General features: G+C 37.5%; 1 protein-coding gene across 1 annotated transcript in view; it reads left to right on the top strand.

The window, feature by feature from the left end:
* Fkbp14 (peptidyl-prolyl cis-trans isomerase Fkb14) overlaps nucleotides 1-13,956 on the top strand; it is a 66,358-nt gene extending 52,402 nt beyond the window's left edge. Inside the window, exons 2-4 of the mRNA XM_028313667.1 lie at nucleotides 7,251-7,339; nucleotides 11,492-11,679; nucleotides 12,858-13,956. Coding sequence (XP_028169468.1) covers nucleotides 7,251-7,339; nucleotides 11,492-11,679; nucleotides 12,858-13,040 — 460 coding nt within the window. The 3' untranslated portion in view covers nucleotides 13,041-13,956. The remainder of the gene's footprint in view (nucleotides 1-7,250; nucleotides 7,340-11,491; nucleotides 11,680-12,857) is intronic.
* The last annotated feature ends 351 nt before the right edge of the window (nucleotides 13,957-14,307 follow it).

Here is a 14,307-nt window from a genome sequence, read left to right as displayed (position 1 = left end):
GCTCCGAAATGGTCAAAAGGAAGAATATACCAAACTATGAGTACCTATCTCACGGACTAAATAACTACTTCGTTTGTTCGTTTCAGCCGAAAGACGTCCAATGCTGGACACAGGCTTCCCCCAAGGATTTCCACAAAGACCGGTCCTGCGCCGATCGTATCCATGCACCTCCCGCGACCCTCACCAGGTCGTCGGTCCACCTAGTGGGAGGCCTGCCCACGCTACGTCTTCCGGCTCGTGGTCGCCACTCAAGAACTTTCCTGCCCCAGCGGAATAACTACTTCTTTTATTAAAAACAATTTTCAAGCAGTCTTTGAAATAAGCTGCTGCTTCTTCCTCGATTATGGTATTTATTGGAGGAGTGTCATTTCCGAGGCTTCGCAACAGGTCGGGTGCACTCCCCCGGAGACTCCGCAGATATAAAGTGGAAGTGCCCGAGAAATGATTGCTTTGGTCCATTCAATGAGAAGCCATATATGCTGAGCTCACTATAAGTGAACTATATTGATATAAAAGTCTAAATTCGAACTAGTGTGAGAAGGGTATGGTTCCTCTGCCGTTACAAGACGTGTAGATTAATTTAGTTTAACATAAAAATAAAATATGTTGTTTTTGTACGAATTTTGAAACTACACGGTACTCAATGAATACCTAAAATTATTCCTCAAATCAATTACAGAACTTACGAAATATGACTTTTACTTTCCAAAATTATAATATGATCAGTCTAATAATAACATTATCTGCGCTACACCTTGAATTAAATTAGACAAACATTAAATAACGATTCGGCTAAGTAATTGCACAAAAACCCTTACAACCAAGATATGATAAAATAGCAAAAAACTTTGGTAGAGTACCGCTCTATCAGCAATATTGCTTCCCGATATAGCGCACTTTTACAAACCCTACGCCCTTTGCTCTCCGGCCGCCGTACGCAGCTAAAGTGGCGCCGTATTCATTTGGCAAAAAGCTTCCACGCCACGCGGAAATGTGTGATTTTTTAATATTTACGGATCAGATAACTTTGATGGTATTAAAAAGTTCCAGAGATATATTAATGAACTGATCCTGATTTCACATTACATTTTAACTTAACAGAAACGATATACAAGTCAAAAATTGTACAATAGCAACGTCAAAACCATTACAGTATTAAATAGAATGTGAAAAAACAAATTCTGGCGTCTGTTGATAACTTTCTTCAAGATTACATGTGTGATTGTAATCTAAGAGTTTCGCAAGGATGCTCTACGCGCATATTAACCGCTGACCCGCTGACGCAACAGCCGCGGGAGTGCGCCGGCGCACCTCGCAGTGGCTGCAAAGTAAATCTCAATAAAATGCTAACATCTAAAGTCCTGCTCTGCAAATATGTTTTAAACACAATATTTAGATAGTTGACCCGCTAAAATTCACAATAATTACAGATTGCAAAATAAGAATTTCCATAGTTGCACTGAAATCTCTTCAAATTCTCAGACAGATTGCATAAATGCAGACGAGAATAATGTAGTGTCCGTGAGAGTCGGACGCTGCGTGCGACCTGCTTCTTGCGAAATTGCTACTCTGTGGTTGATGTTTAGGGTGTTAAACTGGTGTTAAAGAGCTGGAATCTAAAAAGAGAAGTTTAAAATGCAGCAGTCGTGTAGAAGTTTTAGTAGGCAGAAGTGTTACGCCTCCATGATCTTACTATTAAAGTGGGACGTAATCGGTTTTGCACATTTAGAGAAATCATCATAATCATCACATTGTAGTTAGGCTTTTTTCCGTCGGTAAATGCTTTGTTTTCAACACTAATACCAAATCGAGTCTTAAGGCATAGTATTAGCTTCTAATTCAAATAGGGCTGCCTCTTTGCTAAGAAGTGACTTTCAGTTAAAGTAGAGTATTTGAAAGAAAGAAAGAAAGAAAGAAAGAAAGAAACATTTATTGCCATGGACATCACAGAAGACAAAAGATGTAAATAATAGAAAAAAAAGTAAATAAGACATAGGTGACATAAAATAAAACATACAATGAAAGTGAAAGTAAAACTGAGCAGTGCCACCCTGTCGCACAGCGATGTCCATCGCAATATTTTGTATACATACTTACTTAGATCTGTTACATTGAATCCTTGGTGCACCATTCCTATTCTCGAAGTCAAATTAGAAGCTAAGACTCTTCCTCCAGCTTATAAATCTTTATAAAAAAACTTGTGAAACTCATTTATTTTGCAAAATAGGCTTTTAAAGAGCACTTTTACACTTCTTACTTAGTGCAAGTTCACTTCATCCCAGGACAATTATAATTAACTAGCTGACCCGGCGAACTTTGTTCCGCCTTAATGGCAATAAATAAGCAGACTTTTTTTTATTTCGAACGGGATAAAAAGTGTCCTCTCCTATGTCCTTCTCCTGGCTCTAAACTACCTCCCTGACAATTTTCAGCTAAATCGGTTCAGCCGTTCTTGAGTTATAAGTGGTGTAACTAACACGACTTTCTTTTATATATATAGATGTGCAGCAGCATTGTGCCCTTAACTTCGTGGAAATCACTTTCCTGAGTCCTCATTAATACAATTCAAGCTGGCAACCCTGCAGAAACCACAGCGAGCTATTCCGACCTTCTTGCAAGACATTGCGAACAATGATACAGGTTATAGAAGCAAATTAGGATGAGCATGTTTATTTTGGACAAGATTTAAATAAATTTTTAAACAGAATAGACTGTAGTGTATTCTTAACTTAAACAACATCCAGGATTTTTGTCATGCATGGAGGATTTTTCAATAGTGCGGTACTTTTCCGAGACGTGAATCATTTTCAAACACAACGAATGAAAAAGTAGGAATTCATAAAATCAAAACTTTTAGAACTCGCAAAAAATGTATTTTTATTTGTGGCGGCCGAACCGAAATGGAATAGCGAAAATACGAGCTTGTAAGAGTACCTAGTTAGTTTTGGGTTTTAGTTTTATGATTAAACAAAGTAGGTAACGGGTTTTTTTAAATTTGAATAGCTAACGTGGTTGATGTTAGTTTGTGTTACAATATTGGCAAGATATTTGTTAATAATATGTTCCTTATAGATTGTATCATGCTATTGCAAGGATCTTGATTCTTAAAGTCAAAGTCAAAGTCAAAGTCAAAATTTCTTTATTTGTTTAGACTAATAAATAGTTCTTACAAATCGTCATAAAATATGCTCTTAAGGAGCCTCTACATGTCTCATAATCTTTTTACCCTACCAGCGCTTCGAGACCAACATTTGGCAAGTGCTGAGAAGAAGCGCCGCAACAAACTCAGTCACCACTGTCTGCCGGTTAATATAAATAAATAGAAATAGTAGTAGTAGGTACATTCGATTCAGGAGCAGTTCACTGAATTTACCATGCATTCTTGTATGGTGTTTCATAAGAATGGGTAGGTATACAAGATTGCGTGGTATATTAAACAAGGTAGTGACGTGCTAATATCTAGACTAACATATTAAGGTACTAGTAGAAATGACTCGCATTCATAAATTTGAATAACAGTCCCCGAAAGCAGCGCCTGTTCACAGACATGACGAGTGAACCAGCCATCGCTTCACTCGACCATATTAGAGGGAATGTAACGACCCGCCTCACTACGCCACCACCCCAGAGACATTTTAGTGAGAATGACAATGCCAAGTTATCTCTTTAAAAAAAAAAATAATAATAAAGCTAAGTAACAGTCTAGGTTGAGAAGCATGACACTATAACATTTGAGAAATTATTATTAGTTTATACATTACTTTTCATTTTAATTCTTTTTAGTGCGAGCATGAGAGGACCATAATCCTACTCCCAGGATGACTTATCATTAAGAAAATCTCGAGTTGTATAATAGGCTTTTTTAAGCATGTGATCTTTAACTATATCTTTAAATTTATTATACGGTAGCTCTTTATATTTATCAGGGACTTTGTTATAAAAATGGATACCTTGTCCCATAAAAGTGGCAAACACTTTATTAAGTCTAAAAGCGGGTATAGCCAATTTATTTTTATTTCTAGTGTTAATTTGGTGAATATCACTTTTCTTTTTGAATTCAGTAATATTTTTTTGAATAAATAGAATACAGTTTAAGATGTATTGTGAAGCGGCCGTGAGAATGCCAATTTCTTTAAACAATTCTCTAAGGGATGCTCTTGCTTTCATTTTATACAAGTATCTTATCGCACGTTTTTGCAAAATAAATATTGTTTCAAAATCTGCAGCTTTGCCCCATAGCATGATTCCATATGACATTAGGCTATGAAAGTAGCTAAAGTAGACTAAGCGAGCTGTTGAAACATCGGTTAATGACCGTATCCTTTTTATTGCAAAAGCCGCTGAGCTGAGCTTTCCCGCCAGAGTTTCTATATGGGGGCCCCACTGGAGTTTTGAGTCCAGGGTAATTCCCAGAAATATAGTAGAGTCTACCAGATCGATTGCATTATTATTAAGTTCTATTTGGGTACTAACTGTTTTTACGTTAGGCAAAGAGAATTTTATACATTTTGTTTTCTTTGCATTGAGTTGTAAATTATTTGTAGTGAACCAACTTAAAACTCTTGTTAGTGCATTATTTACATCGTCAAAGTTATTTTTACTTCTATCAATATTAAAAATCAAAGATGTGTCATCAGCAAATAACACGATTCATCTTAAGTCGCGATCCCGTCTCGCCGAGACTGTTCCTCAATGTATATTAAATTCCTGGATACATGCTGGAACGCAGTTGGAATTATGGAGCATGCTGTATATTATCAGGGCGGTGGGACTTGCGTTACTTGGAGACGAACTCAGTATTTAAATGTCAGAAACGATTTTACAATCTACCAACTGGACGTTTTTAAAATTATTGGTAGAGGATTTTCTTCAGCAGTGGACGTCTTGGGGATGAAATTTTGGTGATGATGATGTTACACATTTGAAATCGTGTAGGAAATATCGGCTGAAGAAGTCTAGCATTGTAAAGGTTACAAATCAAAATTCAATATATATTTTATACAGTTGATAAATAAAACGGATGATATATTGGTACATAAAAGCCATCTAAACCATGTTTTGGATTGAATGCTAATTCCTTTTATTCACAAAATTCAAACATTTTCCCTCTATTTCAAAATGATAAGGCATCACTAGCCTCGCACACAGTTTATTCAAACCGTTTTGCAAATTGATCGTTCAATACAAAAATAATAGAGTTAGCCAAGTCGCAAATTAACTGGCGTTTTGGAAAATATTTATAAATGCTTTTTACGCTATAGTGTAGTAAATTATCACGAGAATAATATTTTAACAATGTAGGTATCTGTAGCCTATTTACATTTAAAAAGTAGAGTCTTGTAAAATAATAAATGTTTGTAGTCTGTGCTTACCCTTCTTACTGAAAGATGCATGAAAAGAGCGCGCATATTTAACTTTGTTAAGATGATGTAAACAAAAATTGTTAGTTTATATTTTCATGATTGCATAGTAAGCTTTCCACACTCGTAATAGAAAGTTTTGATTAAATGCAAGTAGCTTTGAAGCTGTGCGACATGGAGCTTTGGAGCTGTTTGGTAGAGGTGCGATAATCGGGAAATTTGGAATAATATCGTGCCTGTTTTCTCGTAGCAGTCGTAGCGGGTGTAGCACTGAACGCGCGCCGTAGCTGTAGCAATCCCATCCCACTTCATGGTTACCTACGTATTGAGAACATCTCGTTCCAGCGATAATGCTTTGAACTATCGTATTCGTAGTACAATCGAGTGGGCTAGTATTAGATACATATACGTATGCTATCTGGAGTTAAGATTAATACCTGCTTGCCTGTTTGCATTACACAATTATGTTCAGAGCTCATTTGTAGAAAGACGATGTCAAAGATGTATCTACTGACTGCTACTAGCTATATGGAAGCATGGTCTCAGTCCACCCTGAAATAAAACTTTCCTCTGCCGTTCCACAACTGCTGAAATAAAATTGTGAAAATATTATAACCCTGTGCGACATTATAAAAATGCCTATGACAACATAAAATCGATACACAAACCGTCATAGTATAAAAACCGAGCATAGGAAACCGGAATGGGCCTTACATTACCGCGGCGGTCGTTGGCGCGTCGAACAAAGGCCTACAATAATAGTGTTGCCGGATTTATCAGATGCCCGGCCGGATATATGGCGGCACTAGCCGTTAAATATTATGCACCACGTTAATAACCGCCCAAGAATTAACCAGCGGTTTTAAATTTTGCGAAACGGCTGCGTTGACACGGCATAAATTCGAGTGCACATTGTAGCTTAGATAAAATAACGTTTGCACTCACCTGGTTATCCGGGTCATCGCCTGTGTTCTAGCGGGAAAAACTTTATTTCTCGACCGGATTATAGTATCTGATCGGAAAAATCTCTATGCTTTGAAGGGAATTTAGGTACATGCATGAGACACCTTTTTGGTGGATGTGTCCTTTTAACTTGTACTCTGCAGTCAAAAGGATAGTGGCCTAAAAATACTTGTATTTTATAATCAATGAAACAAAATACCTACTCCCATAAAAATCTTAATTAGCAATTTAGCAACAACGCGTAAACTAACCTATCTGCTAATTGCTAGATACGTTTGTGAATATCGTTGCGTCACGTGACCTTTCCTTTCGCCAAAATGGCCGCTGCACCTAATTGGGCCCAGCAGTCGTGTAATTGGATGCGCGTGGGCTGCGTTTGGGGTAATCCGGCGCACTAATTTTCTAATTCCCATAATTTTGACACGATTTGGGCAGTTAGCTGGTGAGCGGGAAACGCTGACGGTTAACAGCTCGTTTGTTAGGTAATACTCCGAACCGTTAGATTTGGAATATTAAACTCTTTTTTTACCTACCTTACACTAGCGTGTATGGGACTATTCCTACCTCTGTTTCCTACTGCTGCAGCTCCTGTGTAGCCAGGATCTACAGCTTGACCGCCAAAAAAAACCCAACTAGTGAAAGTCAAGTTTGTCCCGGGGGAAAGTTACTGTCTTTGGACCCGCAATGAATTTAATTTGAGTTAAGTATTGATTAACTTCGTCATTACCTCAATGACAGTTTAACTTTAGGCAAACTTGGCCTTCGTTGGTTTGGTTTTTATTGGCAGTTTTGCTGTAGTAGATCTCAGTTACATAGGAGCTGCAGGTGGGAATAGTCCCGTACCTATTACAAGCGAATCGCGACTTAAACCATTACTTGTTGTTAATTATAGAATGTTGTGTCTAACGTTGTTCTCTTTTGTTGCAGCTACGACCGCGACCAGCCCTTCACCTTCCAGATCGGCGTGGGGCAGGTCATCAAGGGCTGGGACCAGGGCCTGCTCGACATGTGTGTCGGTCAGTATCTTTGTTTTTAATTTCCTTTATCCACAACGAGGAAGCTCTCGGCCTGCATCTCATCTGATGGAAAGCGACCTTCACTGGTTGGTTATTTATTGTAATAAAGTAAAGTAAAGTAAAGTAATAAAGTCTTTATTGTGTATTGGCGGTCAAGCTGTTGATCCTGGCTACACAGGAGTTGCAGCGTTTGATGGGATGCGTGGGATTAGTCCCATTTGATGTAAAGGGATGATCAGGCTGCAGGTGGAAGCGTCTTCATTCGTATAACCAGAGTCAAATAGAAAACAGTAAAATATTTTTACACTGAATTAAGAAAGACCGATTAGATCAATCAGTAAAAACTATAATGCTAAGTGTTATTTCACTATTTTTTTAAAATTGGAACATAATGCACCTTGATATTGGAAAAAGCATCCTCTGAGGGTTAGTTATAATTTTTTAAAAGTGTCACAAATGCTATTTTATGTCGCTCACTTGTTTTCAAAAGAACAGGTAGTTACTCTCTGAGAAGGAAACTTAATTCCAGGTCACAATGCGATGAGTTTCAGAAGAGCCGCACTCGTGCACCTTTTACTGAAAATTCTTATATAATTCTGATTTAATCTAATCCATACTAAAGTCGTAATAAAGTTGCCTTAATAATACTAACCCCGATTTCTGAAAAAAATCTAAGCCCTCAACCCAACATCACAAAAAACCGTTAAAAACTTTCATATAATGCATGTTACTCATTTTACATTCATTTGAAGTGGAATTTCGTGACACGTACCAAGTATAACTATTAACTACTCTTCCCTCATACTGTGCCCCGATGTTGTTATGCCCTGATGCAAACACAAAGATGCCCCATTATATTATCATTTCTTCAGCTAAGTGCGCGATAGTGCTCCTCGAATGTCGTTCGCGAGTTCATTATAAACTGCTTGTGTCATCGGAGGTAACGAGGTCACTCTTTATTCTGTTCTTAAGTGTATTGTTATTCTGAGCTCGACTTCTTCTCTTTCATTGAGTGTTGTGCTAAATGCAGTAATGTACGCAGCTGCTGGGCATTTAATCAGCTTCATTACAGCAGCTCAAATTCTCAATAAATAAGGCTGGGTTGCACCATCTTACTTTAACTTTGACAAACGTCAAAGTTAAGGTAAGATGAAATCTGTCAAACTCCAAACAAAAAACACCGGTTATCGCCAAAGTTACGGTCAAAGTTAGGTGGTGCAACTAAGCCTAAGTGGACCAGGCACTATACAGTGTGGGATGAAAAAATTATGGTTGAATAGCCACAAGGTATGTAGGTATGTGGGGAAATCAAAATCAAAATCAAAATTTTCTTTATTTGTTTAGACTAATTAAATTAGTTCTTGCAAATCGTCAAATGCTCTTAAGAAGCCTATACATGTCTCATTCTTTTTTTGCCCTACCAGCGCTTCGAGACAAACATTTGGCAAGTGCTGAGAAGAAGCGCCGCAACAAAGTCAGTCACCACTGTCTGCCGGTTTAAAAATATAAAAAAATATAAAAAAAGTAGGAAGTTACATTACATTCAGAAGCAAGTTACTTAACACGCGCACGGGAGAGTCATTACCGAAGGAAGGAATGACAGTAATACTTATTGTTGTCATTATTACTGTCTGATGATATCGCTATCAGCTAGCTAAAGTCAATTTCGATTCCTCTTTACTGAAGTCAAAGTTCTGGCATACTCAAACCAAGCATTTTAAAATTATGTAACTTGTGACATCAAAAAGTCGACATATCACGATCTGGAAGCTGGCTCAAGTACGAGGTACCAGTAAAACGACACGCGACAGGCAACAATTGCTTGCTGACGCACTAATGGCTTGCCGGAAGTCCAGTTAGGTACCTAGAAAAGCTTTTACCTACTTGAGATTTCTGCGCCTCACCTCGATCTCACTTGAAGTCGAAGCCTATTACTTGGTTAAAAACATACAAATATCATTGAGCTAAAATGTGAGGTTTGTCCTAACTTCAAATAATATTGAAGAAAGTTTTTAATTAGGTTTGCTTGCGATGCGCGGGTTTATTTAAACAACTAACTTTTTAATAAACAGGTGGGTTGGTACTCCAGACAAAGAAGGCGTCTAGCAGCACTATTAAATCGATTTCCAAGTAATTCCTCGCATCATAGGAGGCGGTCTAATCCAAGATGGCCCGGACTCGCTGAATAAGGCCGCAGAGGCTCGGCGCCCGGCTTTGTCCGCACACAGATACTAAGCGGCTTACTAATATTGTACGTAACGACCTGCCGCTTTAAGGCTTTCTAGCTTATTACAGATGACATGTAATAATTGTGTGGTCCTGCCTCGAATGTACTGTTGCCAGCGTCCAGCGATACTAGCGAGTCTGTTGTCTGTTCGGCTGTACTGCAACTTTTCTAGTTTTGCAAATGTGAAAGGAAAAAAAAACACTTGAAAAAGAGCCTTTAGAGCCGAACATCTAAGAAAAGTAAATATTTAAATATTTCTAGACCTGTTTCCCAATGAAATTTGATTAACCACAATCTTGGACACTGTGTATAAGACGAGAATACGGCTGACTATTAATAAACTACATTATAATCAACGCTATAAGCATCTGATTGTCTATGTTCTGGCATTGTCTATTCACAAAAAACAAAAGAATAGAACTGATGTCTGATGCAGAGATGACAGCTACTTCGTGTGTTGAACTTGCCGGAGTAGAAAGGTTTATTGTTAACTTTAACGTAGGCCTTATTATAGCGAGAAAAGCTTTGGGATAAGATTACGTAGACCGATAATGGTTACCTACGATCTAGAGAGGAGACAGAGGTTATGACTACCTACACTTATTATTTTATCTGTAGCTTTTCACATTTTCTTTTTCTAAACAACTGCAATTCGTCGATGATTGCAGACTTCAGCTCCTATTTTGTGCTTCAGTGTTGATTGCTTTTCAAAAATACTTAATTTGCCAAAACTCGCCATGGGCGTGTGGTGTTATAGGCAGTTCAATATTATGGTTGAAATAATTAAATAACTATTAGGTAGTTATTATAACTAACTAATGAATCAAATCAACTAGAATTAATAAAAAATATTTTTGCTTGACCGAAATATTTACTTTCTACATCGGAATAAAACTTAGCCCGCTTCTTATGGCATGGATAGACCAATTAAATCTCTTGTACGAGTACAGTCGTAACATTCGTTTGTTCGCGTAAATATTGTACTAAACTGCGTAATGGTTTTTATATGGTTTTCACTCTAATTTAGTCAGTTTCTTCCGAAAGTTGTAATGCACATTATGCACGTGGAAAGTAGAGAAACCTTACGAAACTAGCTGTGGGTCTGTGTTACTTTTATGTAACTTAATTAAAATGTGTACTTAAGTAAAGTTATTAAATAAAACTGATATACAAGAGACGTTTTGATTGAATCTGAATCTCTGAATATCTAAGATCTACTTTAAATTTAAACGGCTTCGTCGCTTACGAACGAAGTCACGGACAGTTAGTTACAAAAAAAGCAAAAATGAGAGACAAAATCATAAGCAGCCTAAGTTGTTTATAAATAGTTTCCCGACATAAAGTGCTTACTTAGGTGTCCCCAACAAAACCTTTGTTACCCTTGATTTTCCACAATAACTTTTTTCTCACTTTTGTTGATAAAATACTTATGTCAAAGTAGAAACGTTCGTAAACCCTAATCCTGTACTTAAGATTATATTCTCTGCGTAATAAAAATAAATAATGTGTGAATGAAAGTTAACACATTGGTAGAGACGTAAGCTGCTAGGTAGGATAAGGCTGCAGCCACATGGTGAACTATTATTATTTTATAGTCCTACAAATAATAGGATGCTATTGTTTAAATACCACTCGTTATCCACTGGACTATTTCACACGTAGGTAACTCATTTTAGGCAGAGGGATTAACTCATTTAAATAAAAAGAAACACGAAAAACACTTGCTACATTAAATAAAACTCGTTTATTTTTGCAAATAGGCTTTTAGAAAGCACTTGTAGACGTCCCTACCCAGTGGTACCCGAAGCAGTCTTCGGGACAATAAATGGGCCAGTGCTGAGAAGAAGCAGCGCAAGAAACTCAGTCATTATTTGTTTCTTAACTGACTCTTTTAGTTTTGTAACTCCTTCCCTTTCACGTTCCAGGCGAGAAGCGTAAGCTGACCATCCCCTCGTCTCTTGGCTACGGCGAGCGCGGAGCTGGCAACGTGATCCCGCCCCACGCCACCCTGCACTTTGAGGTGGAACTCATCAACATCGGCGACTCGCCGCCCACCACCAACGTCTTCAAGGAGATCGACGCCGACAAAGACAACCTCCTGTCCCGCGAAGAAGTGAGTATTGAGCTGGCATTCCAAGCTATGGACTCGGACGGCGACAAAGAGCTGTCGAGAGAAGAGGTTAGTTGTCAGGTGGTGGTCCGCCTTGGATGGGTCTTCGCTTCGGTCTGCTAAGGAGGAGGTGTTGCATGCAACTGCGTCAGTCGCGGTGGACCAGCGCACAGAGAAATAGCTTTAAAGTTCAGTCAAACCAAGTGCGATGGCGATGGCGATCTGTAGAATTTAGTAAGATTGCCAACGCCATCGCCATCGCGCACGCGGGCTACAAACTCGTGGCGGAACCTTTAGGTTTTCATTCTTCTACTATCTTTGGTAATACAAACTCGTATACTTACTATGTTTTCTTCTTAATTATTATTAATCCACCTACTTCAACTCAGACTATTATAACTCTAACTTTGCTACCAAGCAGTGTATAATTGCTTTACGTAGGTAGCTACTTTTACTTATGAAACTGTTCCTCTATGTCTTACTACACTACCGACCAAAAAATAGGAACGAAGACGACTTTTCTTTATAGAAATGACACGCCGCGCCGGAAGTAGTCTCCGCCCGATCACCAGTTTCCGCTTTCTGCAGGCACCTTGGCGGCAAGTTTGTGGAGGAGCGGGTACAGGCTACGTGTGACTATCGCCTTATTTGCAGATCTTGTACATCCTTTAAAGATCGACAATGGTGGCTGTCTCTCAGCCTTTCTCAAAACTATTGGCATCCAGCACGTACCTATCTGTTGTAAATAACTACCTAATAATTAAAATAGTCCCTGCTATTCTATTGTGTAGGTACATAATATTTTCTTTTCTTTCAATGCTAATTGTCACGCAATAAACGCCATTCCAACTTAACTTTATTCTAACAAAGAAAGCATGCAATCCTTTCGCAATTAACGTAATTCAATCAGTATTATTATCTACATTTCAAGTGCATCACTTTAATTAATTCTTTATTAAAACTTTTAATTGAAATTGTATCTCATAGAATTAATTAATAAAACAAACAATAGCTGCCGTTCCCAGGAACATTAATGAATAGAAAGCCGATCCGCGACGTCGTATTACACAAGTTTCTGTTACACCTTTGTCTCTTCCGATGATAGTGAAGTCTGGAATAAACGGTGGAGTTACAAAACGCCTTCTTCGGTGTATCTTATCATTTGTTTGTCTTGTTCTCAGGTAAGCGAGTACCTGAAGAAGCAAATGGTGCCTTCGGATGGTGCTGAGATCAGCGAGGACATCAAGCAGATGCTCGAAAGCCACGACAAGCTCGTCGAGGAAATCTTCCAACACGAGGACAAGGACAAAAACGGCTTCATCAGCCACGAGGAGTTCTCAGGCCCTAAACACGACGAACTCTAAACGCTAAATAACTTCAATCCCCATTACGTTATTCTTTAAAACTATTAAAGCGAACATGACACTTGTCTATGGTTCACAATGTAATCACATGGACCCAATCTTTGTACTTATTTATTAAAAAATCATGTCAGATTCGCTTTAAAATAGTTTTAAGTTATTTTTTACAAGACTTTTGAGAATGCGAGTTTGAAATTATTATTTTAATAATTGTTTGTATATTTGTCTTCTCTAAATTGTTACAATACACTCATTCACGTTAAGTGACAACTTTGTTTTTATCAGCGTATGAGAGTTTTTGTTGAGTCTTTTGTACTTAGTTTACGTTGTTGGTGTATCTACGAATTTGTTATTTAGGTACATATTATTATTACGATTAGATAGTAACACTGATGCATTATTCAAGCATAATATATGTAATTATATCTCCTTACTCGGTGCTAAGTGACTTTCGTAGCACGATATTTTAAGAAATCGTCAATTAGGTACTGACTATTGACATTGTAAATTCGTATTTCTAACTGAATAGCCTGTTCTGATCTACTACCTACCCACATATCCAAGACTTTGGTATCCACCTGAAGGCTTTCATCGAAGGTATATTAAGTAAGGGATGATAGAATTTTACTGTTTACATAGTAGAAGAACTGCGTATTTACTGTAGTAGAAATATTCTAAATGTGACCAAACGTTTCAAACTTTTCGTATAATAATGTAGTGAGTACATTCATGTAGATCATAATAAGATCTTTGTATTATCTACTATTTTATGTTTCATCACGTTGAGTAGATTTGAAAGTACGCTACATAATAGTCACTAATAGTTTATTAATCAACCATATAATATACACAATATCTATGTGTTGTGAGTTCCAATATGCATCGTATTTATTATGTGTAACATTATTCCATGTTCATTCCGCCGTATTTAATAAATAAACTTATTTATATCAATAAATCTTTGGTTTATAATTTCCTCACCATAAAAATATTATACCTAATAATTTAAATTAATGAGTTTTTTGTTATCTACTTGGAGTTTATTCATACTTACGAGTAGATAATTGACTACTATCGTCGGCCGTTTGGTGTATTGGTTCGTAATCGTAACGCACTTTTAAGTCAAGAGGTCGCGGGTTCGATTCCCTCGCAGTAGAAACATTTGTGTGGATATACACATTTGTTTGTATTAGACTGGGTATTTTCTATCTATATGAAGTATGAATTTACAAAAAAAAGTATTTATGTATGTTTAATCCGTTGTCTATTA

Source organism: Ostrinia furnacalis, unplaced genomic scaffold, assembly GCF_004193835.3.
Source record: "Ostrinia furnacalis isolate ACB-3 unplaced genomic scaffold, ASM419383v2 OfSCF4318, whole genome shotgun sequence".
In the NCBI taxonomy this organism is placed as follows: domain Eukaryota; kingdom Metazoa; phylum Arthropoda; class Insecta; order Lepidoptera; family Crambidae; genus Ostrinia; species Ostrinia furnacalis.
The sequence above is the reverse complement of the archived record's forward strand: the minus strand, read 5'-3'. Positions and strand labels throughout refer to the sequence as shown.